The following is a 20,631-nucleotide window of genomic DNA, read 5'->3' on the forward strand; positions in this document are numbered from 1 at the left end:
GTTAAAATAAATTACTGTTGTTGTAAAGAAATTGAAAATGAAATGAAAAGTGTTGTTTGTGGCATTAAATTTAGATCTTCTCATCTTGCTTCATATTTATTTTTATGCGTTTGTGCAGCGTTGTGTTTTATAGCCAATCACACATGATTCTGTTGAGCTTATGGATGCAGTGACCAATCAGAGAAACGCTGCAGTTTTGTTCAGTGCATGCTCGCTGACTGAATTCTGCACTCTTGCAAATTCTCTCATCATAAATTGGCAACAAGAGCTTCCAGTGCAGAAGAAAGTACAAACATAGTGCAAATATACATGATAGTGCAGACATAATATTCACAGTAAAGATGAAATAACACTATTATAAGAAGAACTGAAAAATAATGCACTATATATACAGTAGAAATAGAAATAAAGAGAAAAACATATAATTGTTTAAAGGAATGTACATGTATGTTATGTACCACAGACGTGAAAGAGACAGGTCTGTAGTTAAGTCCAGTGATTTGGGTTTTTTTGGGGACCAGAATGATAGTGGAGCATTTGAAGCAGCAGGGAACTTCACACAGCTCCGGTGATCTGTTGAAGATCTGTGTAAAGATGGGGGCCAGTTGATCAGAACAGACTTTTAGACAGGCATGTGAAACTCCATCTGGTCCTGAAGCTTTCTTAGTCTTCTGTTTTCTGAAGACCCGCTTCACATCCTCTACACAGACCTTAAGCGCAGGTTGAATGGTGGGGGAGGCAGCAAGGGGGAAGTGCAGATCATAGCGTGTGTGGGGTGTGAGACTGGGCGTGAATGTGTGAAGTGCAGATCAGAGCGGGTGTGGGGTGTGAGACTGGGCTTTTCGAATCTGCAGTAAAACACATTCAGATCGCCTACCAGTTGTTGATTCTCCACAGACTGTGGGGGTGGTGTCTTGTACTTAATGATGTTCCTCACACTAGTCCATACTGATGCCCGGTCATTGGCTGAAAACAGTTTTTCAGCTTTTCAAAGTAGTTTTCTTTTTTTAGCCATTTTGATCTCCTTTTTCAGTCTGTTTCTGGCCTGCTTGTACAAGATTTTATCCCCACTTCTGTAAGTATCCTCTTTGGCATGACAAAGCTGTTTGAGTTTCCCAGGAAACCACGGTTTATCATTATTGAATGATAAGAATGACCTGGTGGGGGATGAACATATCCTCACAGAAACTGATATATGAAGTTACAGTCTCTGTGAGCTTGTCCAGATCTGTGGCTGCAGCTTCAAAAACACTCCAGTCAATGCAGTTGAAGCAGGCTTGAGAATCACATCACATGACCTCTTTAACCAGTGTGTCTGAGTGGGTGTTTGAACAACACCGCTGTACCACCGACTAGAATGTCCAACAAAACATCTGAATAATCAAAACCCAGAAAAATATTAGGGATGTGTTGATAAATTTTATTGTCTCTGGTGAAACTTATAGAAGAAGAAGGACTAAACACAGAACAAACAAACAAAAACAGCAGAAGAATTGTGGAGCTCAGCACCGTGACAGCCATTTGCGGTGCCATCTTTACTTTTTGTTCCCCCAGTCCCTAATACACAATTCTCCCTCTATACCATCATAATAATGAATGTAATTACCTCATGTCCTCACAATATTCCATTTTTAAAGAGATTACTTGTGTGCCAAGTATACTCATCACGTCCCTTCTCTACACAAAGATTTTGGATCTTTAGGAGCTGACATCAAACTTGTTTACAGCTTTTGTGCTTCTCTCTAATAGAGATTGGCACAATCTGCCTTAATGTTGTCTCTATTTCACTGTGAACAGCTGCTATAAGAGCAGTATACTGCTCTAAAGCCCTGATCATAGCTACTCCATATTTAATTAAAAATAGTTTGTTTATATATATATATATATATATAAAATATATATAATTTTACTTTTTATAGTAGGGATGCATAGTGTATTGGCACGATATTAGTAAAATATTATTATAATTATTATTTTTGCATAATGATTTTTGTTGCAAAATACAAAGTAGGGATGCATAGTGTATTGGCACGATATTAGTAAAATATCGGCTATTTGGCATATTTTAAGATTATTAGATCAGCATCTTTTTAACACTGTAGCATTGATTTATAATATCAGTTTCACACAAATGTAAAAGGATAACTTAACACTGTAGCATTGATTTATAATATCAGTCATGTACACTTAATAATTGAATAACAATATAATTAAATAATCTTTTTAACACTGTAGCATTGATTTATAATATCAGTCATGTATTGGTAATAGTTGTATACCATTGGACTTATATATACATTAAATTAACCTGCTGTATTACAATGAAAGCTGTGACACTACTGCACAATGAAGTTTCTCTTTGTTTTCCTTACTTTCTGGCTCACCTTTATTTATGTACCCACCCCCCCCAACCAATCCTCACACACAATAAACACTCTATTTATTTGTGGTTTTTTTATTTTTATTTTTTTTTTTAAGGGATCCCAAAACCCTTACACACTGACATGACAAATAGGGCATCAACTGAACAGTTTGTTTGATCAATTGCTTTTTGGCTCACCAGGCTATCGTCAATAGAGCAGATCAATTCTTAAATAATGGTGGCCAATGAGCGAAGTGAAAGTTTGGAGTGCAGGCAGTTAAGCTGATCCATCATTTTGGGGTGCGATCGTTTGCAGCAACGCAAAACGTAATCACCCAGTCAATTCTCCACAATTCTCAATCATGCTGACTCTTAGCCTGGAATTATCTAGAGGCCGGCATGCACGCAGTGTGAATTAGAGCACACCTACTTGTTCAATAAATCCTCCATGCCCCCACCCCCACACACTCTTGTAGCTGTTTGCCAGTCAGGATGAATGGTGTGAATACACCAGAGTAATGTATCGTACTTGTTTTCTCTGAATGTTTGATGGAGGTTTGAGGTGGAGGTGTTTTGAGTAAAGAAAGGGTTATGGTCTTATTAATCTTTTATATTTACTTACCTGCCTGAGTAAATCTGGAAGGACGGGTACTGTATGTCTCTGTTGTACACAAATGTAACCTTACACCTCATAGGGTCTTTTATTTTTATTTTGATATTTTGATATTGCCATGAGAGTGCCATGAGCTTTTTGCAGGGATGATTCCTTTGAAGTTACATAGGGTTTAAGGACTTTGCTCAATGATGCAACTGGTTATGGATTCTTACAGCGGTCAGACCTGGAAACTTTCTTTTTACTTACCCTGAACCTTCACCACTACATCTTGCCATCACGCAGAAGTGCACTGCTACTGGGCCAGCAGGATTCAAATTGATTTTTAGAAGCATAAATAGATTTATGCCGTATTTTATAGGTCCGTATGTTAGCACAGGGGCTAAAATATTAGCACAAATCCACTCCCAAGTCCCTTTTGTTTTCATTCGTTGTCATCTTGACATTTTTTGTCAATATATATAATATTACTTTTTATATGCTTGCCTTCTTTTTAATATGTTTAAAATATATATTTTTAATTATTATAATTATTATTTTTGCATAATGATTTTTGTTGTAAAATACAAAGTAGGGATCGTCTATTCGGTTTTTATGAGGCCAATTCTGAATATTTAATTTCTTCTGCATATTTTAAGATTATTAGATCAGCATTTCACACAAATGTAAAAGGATAACAAAATATTAGCACAAATCCACTCCCAAGTCCCTTTTGTTTTCATTTGTTGTCATCTTGACCTTTTTTTGTTAGTTTTTTTTTCTTACTGCTTTCCTTTCATTTTCTTCTTTCAATTTCTTACAGTATGGTTAATTTTTATTTTATTTTATTTTTCATTATATTTATTGCAAATGGTTAGCTGTTCGTGGTTACGGTTTCATTTATTAATTAATTTCAGGTATCATGAATTAACAATGAACAATGTTTTTTTATTGTATTTATCAGTATGTTAATGTTAATTTAAAACTAAAATGTGCATTAATTCATATGTTAATAAAATTATTGGGGAAGTCGGTCAATAAATTATTGTTAATAAAATTGCATTGTCCATTGTTAGTTTATAATACTTACTGCATTAATGTCTTAAACTGAACTGAACCTTATTGTGAAGTGTTACTTAAATACTGTTCAAAGTGTGGGGTCAGTAAAAAAAAAAAAACTTTTATTCAGCAAAGATGCATGAGGTTGATTAAAAGTGATACATATTTATAATGTTACAAAATATTTTAAATTTTATTTAACTTTCTATTTATCCTGTAAAACAGTGGTTGCCAACCCATTGATCACGATCGACTGGTAGATCTTTATCACTGTTGCAGTAGCTCCAAAAAATAACAGAAAAATAAGTACAAAAATACATTACATTTCTCCATTCTTTATTCTGTATTTTTGTACTTATTTTTCTGTTATTTTTGGGAGCTACTGAGACAGTGATAAAGAAAAATACATCATGCCTGAGTCTGTAAACAGGACGTTAACATGGGCCAAAGTCGCTGAAGAGGAGAAAATGCTGTAACCGGCATAGCAGCTCACTGTTCACGAAATACAGCAAGAAAGTGTAAATACTGAATCTGGGGTGAGGGGTTATATTATCACTGAGGGGAACTGACTGTCTTCAGAAAAGTTTTGAATAGGAATGGCATTTTCTTCTCCTCTTACCTCTATATAAAGTGGTATTTATAAGTGCAGCGCTGCTTTGTTTACAGCGGTAACCAAGGAAATGCTGAATCACTGCTGTTCTTTATTTTTATTTTTTTTAAAGGCCAGTTTGCTTGTTATAGAGCAACTAACCAATAAATAAATTTGCTAAAAAAAAAAAAAACACTGATTCGACCATGAAAAATCATGATCGGTGCATCACTAATTAAAATACTAAATGAAAGGCCTCTAATTGGAAGTAGAATCTTTTTCTATCAATTCATTAAAAGGTAAATCTTGTCTTTCATAAAGGCAGAGGTCAGGGATTTTGGGCTTGAAAAGGTTGGTGACCACTGCTGTAAAACAATCATGGTTTTCACAAAAATATTATGTGAAAATGTTTTGGATAAAGTGACACTGAAGACTGAAATAACGGGTGCCTAAAATTTAGCTTTGCCATCACAGGAATAAATTACATTTTAAAATATATAAAAATAGAAAATGGTTATTTTAAGTCGTAACAGTATTTAAAAAAAAAATAATAATAAAAAATCTTGCTAGCCCAAGTTTTCTCAACAGTTGTGTTTGTTTTAAAGTAATTTTAGGAACTTAATTAATATGGAGCATGTATCTGCTGTTTGTTTCTTTTTGTCTTGTTTTCATAGTTCGGAGCAGTTCCAGTGGTGTTAACTTCAGTGCAGTCTGTACCAGCCTTGTCTTCAACTGCCTCTTCCTTATGTCCCCATGCCCCACCTCTTCTTCCACCTGTTCCTGGAGCTCCAGCTCCGCCACCCCCTCCACCTCCACCACTTCCACCAGGCTGTGCCTCCATGCCCGGGATGCCTCCACCTCCTCCTCTGGGGCTGGATGCGCTGACATCCTCTACACTCCAACTCATATTGCCTTTCGGCCTCAAACCCAAAAAGGAATTCAAGCCAGAGACTTCCATTAAGCGCCTCAATTGGTCCAAGGTAACATTTTCTGTACCATAAATAACTTTTCTTTAGTCTTTAACTTCACTTAAACCCTTACGGGACAGAATCCTCCTTTAGTGCTCAAATGTGGTGGCGACAGCAGCATAAAAGGACAGATGTTTGTGAAGTAACCGAAGAAAACTTCCTGCCAAGCATGATTTGAGCAAATGTTGCTCTGTTGTGAAGGATCACCCTTTACTGTACGACTGCCTGCTATGATTTCTCGGCAGATGTTGCAGCACGATGTCTTTCGAGTTGTGTTTATAACATTACGATTAATATTTAATCTCTGTCCTTTTTGCCACCATCATACAGATGTTTTTAAAGAACCCACCATATGCTTCATTTCATCCAAAACCTGTTTGTAATTAGCCATTAGGAGGACACAAATAAGTTTTTTTTTTGAACAGCTGCTTGAAAAACTGACGCCATACAATATTATAGCTCTTGACCTAAGACTTTTATCACTCATTAACAAGAGCTTTGCCGCTCAAGAAGCCAAAGACAAGACAACTGGTGCACCATGGGAAACATGTCACCCTGTGCCCGTCAGAGGGGAAGAATGTAGCAGCACATGTTCGCTTAATCAGACACGTGGTTGGACACATGGGTTAATCACTTCCACTAAGAGGCTACTCTTCAGGCTTATGTTCAGTCAGTTACTGAGCGTTTGATTTCTTTGTACATGTCCTCATGGAGCAGATTTGAAGAGCTGTTATTGGCTCAGGTATTTGGCAGGAGTGTGAGGTCTGTTCATTAGCACAGCCGGTCTCATTGATTACCCTTTCAGTCTTTATCTCAACAAGAAGACTCCATTAAACTGATCATCCCACAATGCTCTGCAATCCCCCAATGTAACCATGGCTTCCTTTCTAACTTCCAGATTAGATCTTAGAACAGCACTAAGACACTGGTTGTAGTCTTTACTTTGTCTTATGAATGAAACAAAAATTTAAATAGTCATTTACTCATCTTCATGTCATGCTAAACCTGTGAGTTTCTTCTGTTGAGCATGAAAGAATATATTTTTTTGAAGAATCTGGGTAACCGACCAAACAGTTGAATGTAGCCATTGACTTCCATAGTATGGGAAAATGTACTATGGAAGTCAATGGTTATCCATGTTCTTCTTTTGTGTCAAGCAGAAGAGAGAAACAGGAACAACATGAGGGTGAGTAAATGATGACAAAATGTTCATTTTTGGATGTAGTATCAGTATAATTTTTATTTTTGTTTCCTTTAGTTTACATCTTTTGTTTCCTCTTTTATACTACACACGTGTGTGTGGTGATGTGCGACCTGAGATCTCGGCCCTGTGTTTTCATGTACTGAGACGACTGAGAATGAGCCTCTCCAGGGCTGCATTCAGATGTCACACACACTGACATGTAGGAGAACAAAATAAAGAGCAGCGATAGAACACAGTATGAATATTTGAATAGGTTTCCTCTTTACTTTTTCATAAACCACCTCACTGTTTGGATGCCTCACGTTGCCTAGCAACTCCAGCATCCTGACCTCCCATGATGTGTCATTAATATCACACCACAATAATAATATTATTTTTTTATTTTTTTGTTTTCTGTTTCTGTGCAGATCTCACCCCAGGAGATGTCTGAGAACTGTTTTTGGGTCATCGCCAAAGAGGACCGTTACGAGAATGAGGACCTGCTGACCAGGCTCGCCATCACCTTCAGCACACAGAGAGCTGGTCAGTCAATGTTAACGCTTCTGTGTAGTCACTGCATAAATACTGTACTGCAGTAGCATAATCAACATTTCTTAGAGGGTCAGCACTTTTGTTTTTTAGAACCTTGGGCTTCCTAGCCATTGTAAAGTAATAAGGAGGACAGATACTATTGCTTCTAAACATAAGAGAAGCTAACCTTGAATTTTTCCTGGCGATGTGTAGCACCTGTTGCTCTGCATATCTTTCTAAACAATTGCACTGTTAGAAACAAATTGCTGACACTTTCAACTCATATTGTTTAGTTAATGTTTCATAATATAAAACCGCTCTACAAAGAGGCTGATATTGAAGAATGGGGCAGCACAAAACTATATTAGAACCTTACTGCAGAACTCCATAGATATCATCATAAAGACCAATTCATGATGTTTTCAGTTTTAAGCTTAACTTTTTGAATGTTTTACATTGGCAGTTTTATTTTCTTGAGGTATTCAGATAGATGTATTTGAGGAAATTTCTGTGTCATTGTTTGTGTTGTATATGCATTTTTTTCTCCATCATGTGGTTTTCTGTCCTTTTTTGGGCTATTGAGGCTGTGTGGAAAGTACAGGCATATAATGAACACCCTTCGATTTAGAAAAATTCAGTTTTTGCCCAAGAATCAGCTTTCAAAATGTTCTACCTTCATCAGTCAGACTTGTAACCGTCCTTGACTGAACTATGTGGGCTTTGGACACTGACTCGCAAACTGATGTCAGAAACAATTTTATTTTTGATATTCCCTCTTCGACAGGACCGTTGCCTGCTGCTGTTACTATTGGGTTTCTGTACCGCTACCCACACACAGACACTAAATAAAGGGAACAGAGTTAGGCACACCAGAAATTAGTTTTGCACCTATAACAAGGTTTTTGGATAAGATAATGAAGATCCCTCTCTCTCTCTCTCTCTCTCTCTCTCTCTCTCTCTCTCTCTGTTCCCCTACTGATGATTTATTCACATTTAGCTTGTTTTGAACTGCTCCGGCATGTTGCTTTGCTTGTTTTTTTTTTTCTTCTTTCAATTATTCATATCAGCATTGTCTACCTGTCACTACCTAGCTCTGTATGCAGATATCTCATTCTGTCCTCCGCCTGTCTCAGAACCCACAGGGACGATGTTATGCGACCGAACCTTGAATTATGCACACAGTTTAAGACGTCTAGCTTCAATAGGGCAAATGGTGAAAGTGTGTTTTACAATGTTGTCAGATTATTTAAATTATAATGTGTGTGTGAGGCAGATATTTTAAATGCTGGCAAATGATTCTTTAATTATGCGAGCATGCATCATCCTCTACTCCATCAGGTAAACAAAGTTCCTCTTCCTCATTGTGATTTTCCACCTCCTCACTTTCTTCTAAGCTTTTTTTATATCTGTCCATTTACTTTTCTTTCTTGTGAACTTGAGTGAGAAGCTTTTTAATGAGTTTCCCTCAAACTCACTACTGGATACTTTGGAGTGTTTTTTGTTGTAAGAGAAGACTTTGAACTAAGCATGTTTCTTTTTATTCTGTGTAATGTCATTCTAGATCACTTCAACTGAGACGACCAAAGTAGAACAATGTGTCAGAGAGACTCTACAGTACACATAGATAGTAAATACGATAAATTCAGTGTGACTTTACAGTACAACAACTGGTTATTAAGGCAGCAGTGGCAGCCAGAAAACTGTATGGATAAAAACTAAAGCTTGAGATATTCAACTATTCAGCCAACATCTGACTAATTAGATAGTGACATTAAATAGTGATTTTTTTTTTTTTTATATATACTTACAAAATATATTAAGTACTTTTTCGATATTCTTATTTTTTATTTTAGTATTAGTTTAACATTTTTACATCAACAGTTGTTATAATAATAATTTTATATTCGGAAGGTGGTCCCTTGTTGGCATATCATTATATTTTAATCCTTGGTATCAAAATGCTTGAAAAAATCTGCTTTTGTAGGCATTGATTAGAGTAAGTGTTATTTATGCCAAGTGGTTAGTAGCTATGTGTTAATTGCAGTACGTATGTCCAGTGTCTGCTTTGCACAAGATTGACCTGCTTTGCTTTTACTAATAGCTCTGTCTAGGTTAGAGTTCTTGGGTGTTATAGACTGGCTCTGCCTCTTAACCTGAAGCAGGATTTGATGCTGTCAGTCATATGCTCTCCAGTCCTTGAGAAATGAAGACAACCTGTCAGATTCCACTTCACTTTATTTAAGGCCCGAGAACGCTGTGTTCCCTGATGTAGTTACAGAACTCATGACAGCCGGAATCCAGATTTCCTCTCAACAAACCAATCGCACAGCATCTCTGGTCACCCAGGGGCCCATCAGAGTTCTTTCACATCTCACTCGCAGATGGACTTCTCTCCTCTGTCTCCTTTCACTCCTCATCAAGTGTCTTTGGGAGCTGCATCGAGTACTTTTGTTTCAGTTTTATTTATTCATTGCATTTCTTTAAGGAACAGAAGCTAACGTTTTCAATCCTCATGTCAGGATAGCATCCGAAAGGACGGTGTACTGCTCGCTGCTCTTCATCCTGTCTCTCAAACTCTTAATTTCCCTTAAGTGCACCGACATCTGGAGCCCAATTAAACATTAACCAGAAGAATCAAGACTTCTACTTACTATAAAATATTTATTTTCATCACTGCTGTTCGCTGTTCTCTGCTGTTGCTGTGCTCGCCATTGTTATTTTACAGTGTGAAATCTGATAAAGTCCTGTTATTTCGCCTCATACTCTTCCCGTCAAAGCGGCGCATGCAGGAAACAATCACCAGCAGCGGCTTATTAGAGCAAGCTTGCCCTGCCTCTGACTTTCATCAGCCCTCTATCACAATGATCCAGGCCTTTGTTGGACCATTGAGTGATTGCTGGAATAGAGCCCACACACATAAACATGCCCTGCAATCTGCCGACCTGATACTACCGTATGCAGTTTCTCACAACTTGCTAAAATTATCCATCAGTCAGAAAGCTCCTTGTCTTTCTCATTGCCATAGGCAGTTTGAGTACAGGGTGTCCAAGGAACCATATTAGAGGAGTGCAGGAAGAATCTTTATAAGGAGAAGGATTGTGGAAGCTGTTTTATTTGGTCACTCACTTCACCTACTCCATTTTTTAATAGTTTATTTAATGTTATAAATCTTTTTTTTTTTTTCTCTCTCAATGTTGGACACATTTTCCCTCTTTAAAAGGATCATATAATTTGTTCTTTCTTTTTTTTTTTTTTGTTCCAGTTTTGTACTTGTGATTTATTAGTGACTAGACAATATCCAGCCCACTATCGACCAGTTTGATATTTCATTCCAACCATTCATTGAGTTCAGCTAGAACCAGAAAACAATTCCACTTTCTGAAAGAACTGTTGAAATAGGTACTCTATTTAGTGCCAGATTAAATATCCTAAAAATGCTTGAAAATGTAATTTAAGTGAACATTAATAAATTAAATTGTTATATAAGTGTATAATAGTTTACACTACTGTTCCAAAGTATGGAGTCAGTTTTTTTTAAAGCAATGAATGCATCAATCAATCCTTTAATCAATAAATTAATCAAAAAATACATTAAAAACTACAATAAAAATCACACAAAATAATCTTAAAGTGTTTCAGACAAAAAAAAATCAAAAAAAATAATAATAAAGAAAGAAATGTTTCTTAAAAACAAAATCAAAATATAAAAAATAACCAACACTATTGAACATTTCAATTTGGTCAACATAAGAGACTTCTTTAAAAACACTTTGGAAGGGTAATGTATAACCAACACTATTGAACATTTCAAGTTTTCCAAGCTATCCAATCAGCATACTAGCTTAGCACGCCATTAGCCGATTAGCTTGCTAGCTTAGCCTATGTTTAATAATGATTTCTTTCTGATTGGGCAGTTTTTTTTTTTGATCAGGCATTATAAACCACATGTAGTCGACTCAACTTGACAGGCAAATCAAATTGCTAGACACTGGTAATTTATAGAAAATGTTGTCTTTTGAAATATAAGAATTAATTATGAATACATTGTAAGCTTCAGCACAGTGGAAAAAGACAATGTGGACCAATGGGTTATTTTGAAAAATTTTGATTGCTCATTTGAATCCATGTTGGTATATACTACTGCCAACATCTGTACAATAACAGTGTCAGTTCAACTGTTCAGTGTTCAAAGATTTCTCAGTCACTGTGAGTTAACAAGTAGGATAGATACAATTATTCCCAAACACCAGAATAACTAATAATAAGAATACAATACAAGAAAGTTTGCCAGACCAAGACATTAAAAAAGCTAAAGAAATTTACAAACCCGATTCCAAAAAAGTTGGGACACTGTACAAATTGAGTAAAAAAGGAATGGAATTATTTACAAATCTCATGAACTTATATTTTATTCACAATAGAATATAGATAACATATCAAATGTTGAAAGTGAGACATTTTGAAATGTCATGCCAAATATTGGCCCATTTTGGATTTCATGAGAGCTACACATTCCAAAAAAGTTGGGACAGGTAGCAATAAGAGGCCGGAAAAGTTAAATGTACATATAAGGAACAGCTGGAGGACCAATTTGCAACTTATTAGGTCAATTGGCAACATGATTGGGTATAAAAAGAGCCTCTCAGAGTGGCAGTGTCTCTCAGAAGTCAAGATGGGCAGAGGATCACCAATTCCCCCCATGCTGTGGCGAAAAAATAGTGAAGCAATATCAGAAAGGAGTTTCTCAGAGAAAAATTGCAAAGAGTTTGAAGTTATCATCATCTTCAGTGCATAATATCATCCAGAGATTCAGAGAATCTGGAACAATCTCTGTGCGTAAGCGTCAAGGCCGAAAAACCATACTGGATGCCCGTGATCTTAATGCAAATAAAAACAACTGCAACACAAACAGGAATGCTACTGTAATGGAAATCACAACATGGGCATAGGAATACTTCCAGAAAACATTGTCGGTGAACACAATCCACCGTGCGATTCGCCATTGCCGGCTAAAACTCTATAGGTCAAAAAAGAAGCCATATCTAAACATGATCCAGAAGCGCAGCCGTTCTCATTTAAAATGGACTGTGGCAAAGTGGAAAACTGTTCTGTGGTCAGACGAATCAAAATTTGAAGTTCTTTTTGGAAAACTGGGATGCCATGTCATCGGGCTAAAGAGGACAAGGACAACCCAAGTTGTTATACAGCGCTCAGTTCAGAAGCCTGCATCTCTGATGGTATGGGGTTGCATGAGTGCGTGTGGCATGGGCAGCTTACACATCTGGAAAGGCACCATCAATGCAGAAAGGTGTATATCCAAGTTCTAGAACAAATGCTCCCGTCCAGACGTCGTCTCTTTCAGGGAAGACCTTGCATTTTCCAACATGACAATGCCAGACCACATGCTGCATCAATTACAACATCATGGCTGAGTAGAAGAAGGGTCCGGGTACTGAAATGGCCAGCCTGCAGTCCAGATCTTTCACCCATAGAAAACATTTGGCGCATCATAAAGAGGAAGATGCAACAAAGAAGACCTAAGACAGTTGAGCAACTAGAAGCCTGTATTAGACAAGAATGGGACAAAATTCCTATTCCTAAACTTGAGCAACTTGTCTCCTCAGCCCCCAGATTTTTGCAGACTGTTATAAAAAGAAGAGGGGATGCCACACAGTGGTAAACATGGCCTTGTCCCAACTTTTTTGAGATGTGTTGATGCCATGAAATTTAAAATCAACTTATTTTTCCCTTAAAATTATTAATTTTCTCAGTTTAAACATTTGATATGTCATCTATGTTGCATTCTGAATAAAATATTGAAATTTTAAACTTCCACATCACTGCATTCTGTTTTTATTCACAATTTGCACAGTGTCCCAACTTTTTTGGAATCGGGTTTGTATTATATGGTCCTCTTATAGGGCTTTTATTGGTTGAACCTCCTCTTGCTTCATTTGTATTAAATGTACACCATGCTATAACAGCTTTTCAGGATTGTAAAGTATTATATTTTAGTATTGCATTGTACCATACTGCTGTGTCATACAATAGAAAAGAACAACATTGATCCCACACACAAAAAGGAAACAAACCATTTGATGTGAAAATAAATAAATAAATGCAAGATCCAGCACTATTATGAAGCTGAAAATGCTGTTATTCAAGCAGGCAAGCAAGCGTTGTGGTGAACTTTTCCATTATAAATCTGACACTTTTCTCTATTTGTTTTTTCTTTGTGTTTGAAGTTTCAGTTCTCTTTTTTTTTTTTTTTACCTGAAATAATAGAAACAAGAAGAGAGTACAAGTGTTTTTAACAATGTGATTATCCCTCTTGTCAGATGACTCTGCTGCCTCCCAATTGACTTGAATGAGCGAGGGAGCAGGTGTGAGCGTGTTCTCTATGTGAGACTTTGTATGTATGTCATCTGTCACGCTTGCTTTGTGTGTGAGAGAGTGTGAGTGCAGGTGTTGTAGCCTCTATGAGTAGGTACCATCTGCAGGGGCCAAATCTCTCCTCCGCCTACCCCTCCAGATGTGGCCCGTCCCGTGGGAGCAGGTGCCCAGGCGGTGTTGCTGAGCTGAACGGCTGGTGGGACATCCCAGGGGAGTGCTTCTCTGGTGGTACTGTTGTCCTAATAACAACCTACGAAAACTGTCAGATTGTAACCTGAAACAAAACCTCACCAGAAGGTGGAAAATCACATTCGGTGTTGTGTAATATGACCCTTGGTTCACAAGTTGCCAAATTATAGTTGGATGAAATGGTGTGAAATAAATCTAGCTTGTGAGTTAGTAGTATTGGTCCAGTAACTTCTCCGGGTCGTATGGTATAAACATAATTGAGTTTGTTGAGACTGTAATCTAATCCCCAGTCCTTTGTCGTGTTCTTAAATGTGATTTCTTGTAGGATGGATGCATTTGATTCGGCACATATTTTGTTTTTCTTCTGGGAGGAGTTGTGTAGGTGTGTGTATCTGTGTCATCAAGGCCTTATTTTGTTGGTTATATAGGTTGTCACATATAAACTGAAAACTTATAAACCTTATTTAGTTGGTTATAAAGGTTGTCACTTGGCTCTGGTTTTTCTATAAGACAGACTGTGTAAAAAAAATACTTGCAGTTGGTCCAAACTGAATTTTCACCCATAGAAAGGTCTGTACAATTGGAGTTCCTCATTCATAAAATTCTACCCATTCCTTGTCCTTGCATTTTTGTTTAATAAATATTTTGGTATGCTTACAGCTACCAATAACAGTTCAGTGCTCAATGTTTTGCCATATTTAAATAAATTCCACAGATTTTCCTTTAAAAGGAATTAAATCAGTATCAGAATTAGCTTTATTCGCCAGGTGTGCGCAAACACACAAGTAATTTGATGTGGTTTTTTAAGGTGCTCTTGGTATATACATATATGCATACGTTTACATATGACATGCGAACAGAAAAAAAATTAAATGGTAAGACTTGGCAATAAATAATGTGTATGAATATGGAACAGTAGATTGATTTATGTACAGATTTGTGCATTTGTACTCTATATAAAACTGTGTAAATAAAAAGATATGCATATGTATTTACATAATACTTGAGAAAGGCAACAATTAAAGATGTAGAATGATTTGGAGTTGTACAAGTCCTGAAGACTGGTCAGGTGCACACCAGTGATCCTTTATGCTGTCCTAACAGTCCGTTGCAGTCTTCTTAAATCTGTTTTGCTGGCTGACCCAAACCAGACAGTTATAGAAGAGCACAGAACCGACTCAATAATAGCTGAGTAAAACTGTCATCTGTGGCAGGTTGAACTTTTTCAGCTGACAAAGAAAGTACAACCTCTGCTGGGCCTTTTTCACAATAGAGTCAAAGTGAATGTCCCACTTCAGGTCCTGAGAGATGGTGGTGCCCAGGAACCTGAATGTCTCCACTGCAGTCACAGTGCTGTCCATGATGGTGAGTGGGGGGGAGCGGGGGGTTTCTCCTGAAATCCAAGATCATCTCCACAGTTTTGAGTGTGTTCAGCTCCAGGTTATTGTGACTGCACCAGACAACTTCTTGTCTATAAGCAGACTTGTCTCCGTCCTGGATGAGGCCGATGACTGTGGTGTCATCTGCAAACTTCAAGAGCTTGACAGAGGGGTCTTTAGAGGTGCAGTCATTTGTGTAGAGGGAGAAGAGCAGTGGAGAGAGAACGCAGCCCTGAGGAGCTCCGGTGCTGATGGTGCAGGTGTTGGATGTGAGTTTTCCCAGCCTCACTAGCTGCTGCCTGTCTGTCAGGAAGCTGGTGATCCACTGACAGATGGAGGTGGGTATAGAGAGCTGTGTGAGTTATTCTTAAGGGTGTCTGAGTGCAATATAAGGCACTGGTTTGTCCAGATGTTGGAGGATGTAGTGCAATCAGATACTGACTGCATCATCCACAGACCTGTTTGCTCAGTAAGCAAACTGCAGGGGGTCCAGTAATGTCCTTCAAGTAGGCCTACACCAGTCTCCCTAATGACTTCAGGACCACAGATGTTAAAGCAACAGGTCTATAGTCATTAAGTCCTGCGATTTTTGGTTTCTTGGGTAAAGGGATGATGGTGGAGCGTTTGAAGCAGGAGAAGACTTCACACATCTCCAGGAATCTGTTGAAGACCAATGTGAAGATGGATGATAGCTGAGGCAGGGTGGAGGGAGAGACACAGTCTGGGGCCTTTGGCTTTCCATATCTTCTGACTTTTAGACTTTGCATACATCCTCTTCACAGATCTTGAGTACAGACTGAGAAACAATGGGAGGAGGGAGGGTGAGGGTGTTAATGGCTGGGCTGTGAGATGGTCGGAGTTGTCATACCAATCTCATACCAATCCAAACCTCCACAAAAACTCATTAAAACCTTCACACATCTTCAGACAGTGGCTCAGTGACTTCAGTGCTGGGGGATGGGGTCTTGTAGCTGGTGATGCCTTTTAGGGCTTTCCACACTGATGTAGACTCATTACTAGAAAGGTTTTTTTTTTTTTTTTTTTTTTTTTTTTTTTTTGCTTTTCAGAGTAGTTTAACTTTGCCACTCTTATCTCCCTATTCACTGTGTATTTGGCCTCTTTGTACAAGTCTTTGTCCCCACTCCTGTAGGCGTCCTCTTTGGCCTGGCGAAGCTGGCCTTTTGTTGGCCATTTGCAGAGGTGTGTTGAGAGTGACATCCACATTTCAAATGTTGTGAATCCCTTAAGTTATTGTTCAGACTGTACAGGATAGTGTAGAATAGTGATACATGGCAACGTTTTGGTGTAGTTGAAAAAATTATGCATGAAAGACAGCAGTCTAACCAATTTAATATTAAAACGTTGTAGTAGTTTGTGTTAAGGCCTCATTTATTTTTTTGTTTTAGTATTATTACCGTTTATCAGCAACTTGATATTAGTTTCTCCGATTACACTGATTTAATGCCATTGTCACTGCTTGAATAACTAAAACTCTGTTTTTACAAAATGGGATTAAGCAATCAGAAGAGAAGCCACAGCTGTGTTTAGCTGAAGTGTTTATGTGGCCATAGATATTGTAGGTAGATATATACACACCGCAGATATAACAGTAATAGATAAAAACCTTGATTTTATCAACCTGCTTCAGATAGAGATGAAGCCTGCAGTCATTTGTTTCGTTAACCACACACTTATCCCTTCATTTCAAATAAACATGTGCTTTAGGGTTATTCTCGTCTCCCTAATGTGTCTTAGAATCTGCCCACCATGTCATTTCCTGTTCAGATATAAAGCTTGGCATGGCAAAGCTGGCGTTCACGGCACACTTCACACTTTTGCATTCTTCCCCCGTTTGCAGAATGTGTTACTGTGTGAGGATGAGATAAACGTGGAGTTAGCACACAAAAACACACCTCCGCTTACACTGCTCACACCCTGGATTCTCAATAATCGCTAAAACCAGACCGAAATGAATGATCGTAACTGGGCGGTTAGGGTGAACAAAGAGCTCAAAGCTTGTGCTGAGTTTGCATGGCTTTTTCTGAGCTCAGGTTCCCCCGGAGATGGCCCTCTCACAACAGTCCTGATAGAGATTATGGGATGTGGAGGGGGATAAGGAGGAGAGAACCTGCAGATTTGTACGCTAAGTCATGCACATCTACACTGAAAGGATTTTTGTAGCCTATGTTCATAGAAAAGGAATATTTTCTGTTTGGTTTTATGACGTCAGGATTTATGCCAGTTTTCACATGGGAAAGCACACACAGTCAAAAAACATGAGAATTTGTGTGCGAATTGCAGGTTTGCATTAATAGAAGAGAGAAAAGTTCCTTTCAAGATCAATCAGGATCAGGAATACACATCATATAGTGCTCATGTGACACTCACTAAATGGTTCCAGATTCTAGAACGATAGTATAGGCATATTTGCTTCTTGATGTCCTAATGTGTGTATGTGTGTAGTTGCTGTTGTTGGGCACAGAGCTCGGTTCCCAAGATCAGAGAGATGACGCATGTCGTTCTCTTTCATCATCCCTTTATTCTTAGCCTATTTCAGCATCTTTTCTTTCATCTGTACTGAGCTTTTACTGTTCTTTGCCATGAAACCTTTCACTGTATGAGTGATTCTGGGTTCTTTTTGGCTTTTTTTTTCTTGCTGTAAATTCATATTGACTATAACATAATTTCAGTGTAATTAAAAATGAAATTTAAAACATTGTTTCTATACCATTTTTTATTTATTTCAGTGTTACGTTCAAAAGATTGAGGTCAGTAAGATGTTTTTAAAGAAATTAATACTTTATTCAGCAAGGATGCTTCAATTTGATCAAAAGTGATAATAAAGACATTTAAATTATTTTAAATGAATTCTGTTCTTTGAACAGAATTTAAAAACAGGTATCAGTTTAATATATAAATGGGATAGAACCATAATATATTGAATGGTAATATAAGTGTACGATAAGCTCAAAATGCTGGAAAAGCTCACTTGATATCACTGTTTTGCTAGTACTTAGTTTTCCCTCTATTTTCCTTGATTGATTTTTTTGCAAAACATTAATTATCGGTTTTGCATATTTGCTATTGCAATTACCTGCATACTAGTTAAAACATGAAAGCATAGCTTGCACTTTTCTCTTTTCTCTTCATTTTTGTCTTATTCTTTAAGTCTCTTTTTGCACACCTTTACTCATGTTGTTGATAATTTGCATTAGTATCCACATCTCTTTCTCCCTCTTCTCTTCCTTCCGCCTTTCTTTCTGAGACCTGCTGGCTGAGGGTTCAGTTCTAATGCAGTCTGAAGAGGCATATGATTGAACATCGCCTTTTTATGGGTACACTCACACACCTGCGTTTCTGTAAGCCTGTAATTACAGGCTTTTGGCCCACAAAACTGGTAGAAGACACTTACAGACTCTGTTTAGAAGCGTTTTTAAGGTGAAAGAAAGCTGACTGTCACACATTCATTTTAAATTCATTGAACTGTTGATGCATGCTGCCTACATATGTGAAAACACCTTGTTAACATGCACATGGGCACCTGTCATTAGTCCTGTAATTTAGTGTTCATTTTGCTTCTTACATATACTGTTGTGTTTCAGAGAATATGTAGTGATAATTGCATAGATCTGACACTGCTGAGTGCCATTAAATAACACTGAGTATGTGTGAGTTTGTGTGCGTGTGTGTGTATGTTATAAAATACAACATAATTGCTTTAGCTCTCTTTGTGAGCTGTCCCATCACTTAATAGTAAGTGATGACAGCACTCAAAGAGTCAATTACAGATCACAGATCACTCATACACCTGCTCCAACCTCCCAGACCATCAAACACCTGCCCAAGAACCCCTCCACCTCAGATTAACCAGCACCATCTAAAACCCATGAGAGAGAATTGTGACTATAGTGCAGACCGTGAAAGAGAGGGTAAAATAGCACAATTAACGTGTTTGATTAAGTAATGTCATTGACCCGTTAACTAAAACTGATCATGCACTCATGGTCTCAAAACCAGATGCAGAAAATGGATTATTATTATTTCTCTTTAGGTAACAGAAACTGCAGTTTAACACTGAATATTGGAGATACAGATTGTAGTGCGGGAGTTGGTATAAATTAATGTGAATTTACATATTGTTGTATGTGCATTCATGAGATGGAAGTTAAAAGAGGTTATGGCCAATGTGTGTGTTGTCCGAGATTATTTTTCTTGCCCATTTTGGCATTCTGGACGGGTATAAGTCCTGGATGTGAGGGCCAGAGTGCACTAGTTATCCTCTTAGCAGTCCTGGCTGTCCATCATGTAGCCCTCCTTTGTCCAGTTTGGTAGCTGTCATTGAGTCCTGTGCCCCACTATGATGGTCTGCTGAGTAGTTCTGAATCAGCTGCTTATAGCAGGTTGAACTTCTAGTAAAAGAAGTGCATCCTCTTGCTGGGTCTTTTTGGGCATTTCCGAGTGATTGTAGAGCCGGTGAGCTTGAAGGACTTTCATTGTATTTATGAAAATTTATTTCTGAATCAACTACAAGATGATTGTTTAGGTATTGTTTTCCATTATATTTATGAACAATATAAATGTATCTATATAAATCTATCTTTCTGTCTATCTAATAATGTTTGTTTATTGATGTAGTGGCCCTACTTAGTAATTATCTGGCTTTATAGGATTTAGTGAGGTGCCAGCTTTTGTTTTATATGAGGGTTGCTTGCGTGTCCATGACCAGTATTGTGTTATTGATAGAGGAGCATGTGATGAGGGTCTGTAATGATGGACGTAAGTGCAGAGCGTGGGCAGGCGAGTGTGGATGGATAAAGGACGGCATTAGTTCTCATTGAGTAGTTTTTGTTCTATTAGAAAAACAGAGAAAGTAAAGAGGAATGAGGTTTTAATACTGTTACGGCTGACTGCCCTCAGCCTATACAAGATTTGACCCTTACTACTCGCATAACACACACCGTCATAGCACTGTTAGCTGTGTGCTTGAGGAATAAAAGTGTGCACACGTGTGTCTACCTCTAAATTGTGTTTAACCCTTAGTTTCCTATTACACGGTTCTTTTTGTGTGCAATATAGTATTAAAGTAGCACTATGTAACTTTTGGCACTCTAGCGATTAATAAACAGAACTGCACACATCCCGCGGAAGAACCTTCTAACCGGAGCTACTTCTCTAAGTTTATGGGGGCTATACATGTCAATTATTTTTTTACTTAAAATCCAGTGGATATTGTTGTGTGAACCTGGAACATTTATGGGTGAAACAATGTATTGATAATGCTTAAGCAATGCAGCTATATAGTTTTCACAAGACTTGTGTGTTTGTTTGTGTTTTTGTGTCTGTGTTTATTGATAAGAAAACTGCTTAGTGGTTCTTGTCATGGAAT

At 37.7% G+C, this 20,631-nt stretch overlaps 1 protein-coding gene across 4 annotated transcripts in view; it reads left to right on the forward strand.

The window, feature by feature from the left end:
• Positions 1 to 20,631, forward strand: part of LOC109107504 (protein diaphanous homolog 3-like) — a 280,378-nt gene that overhangs the window by 123,977 nt on the left and 135,770 nt on the right. For all 4 annotated transcript variants that reach the window (XM_042766599.1, XM_042766602.1, XM_042766600.1 and 1 more), the window contains 2 exons: positions 5,277 to 5,582; positions 7,182 to 7,296. In XM_042766599.1, the coding sequence (XP_042622533.1) occupies positions 5,277 to 5,582; positions 7,182 to 7,296 (421 nt within the window). The remainder of the gene's footprint in view (positions 1 to 5,276; positions 5,583 to 7,181; positions 7,297 to 20,631) is intronic.

This window comes from Cyprinus carpio, chromosome A11 (assembly GCF_018340385.1).
Source record: "Cyprinus carpio isolate SPL01 chromosome A11, ASM1834038v1, whole genome shotgun sequence".
NCBI lineage: Eukaryota > Metazoa > Chordata > Actinopteri > Cypriniformes > Cyprinidae > Cyprinus > Cyprinus carpio.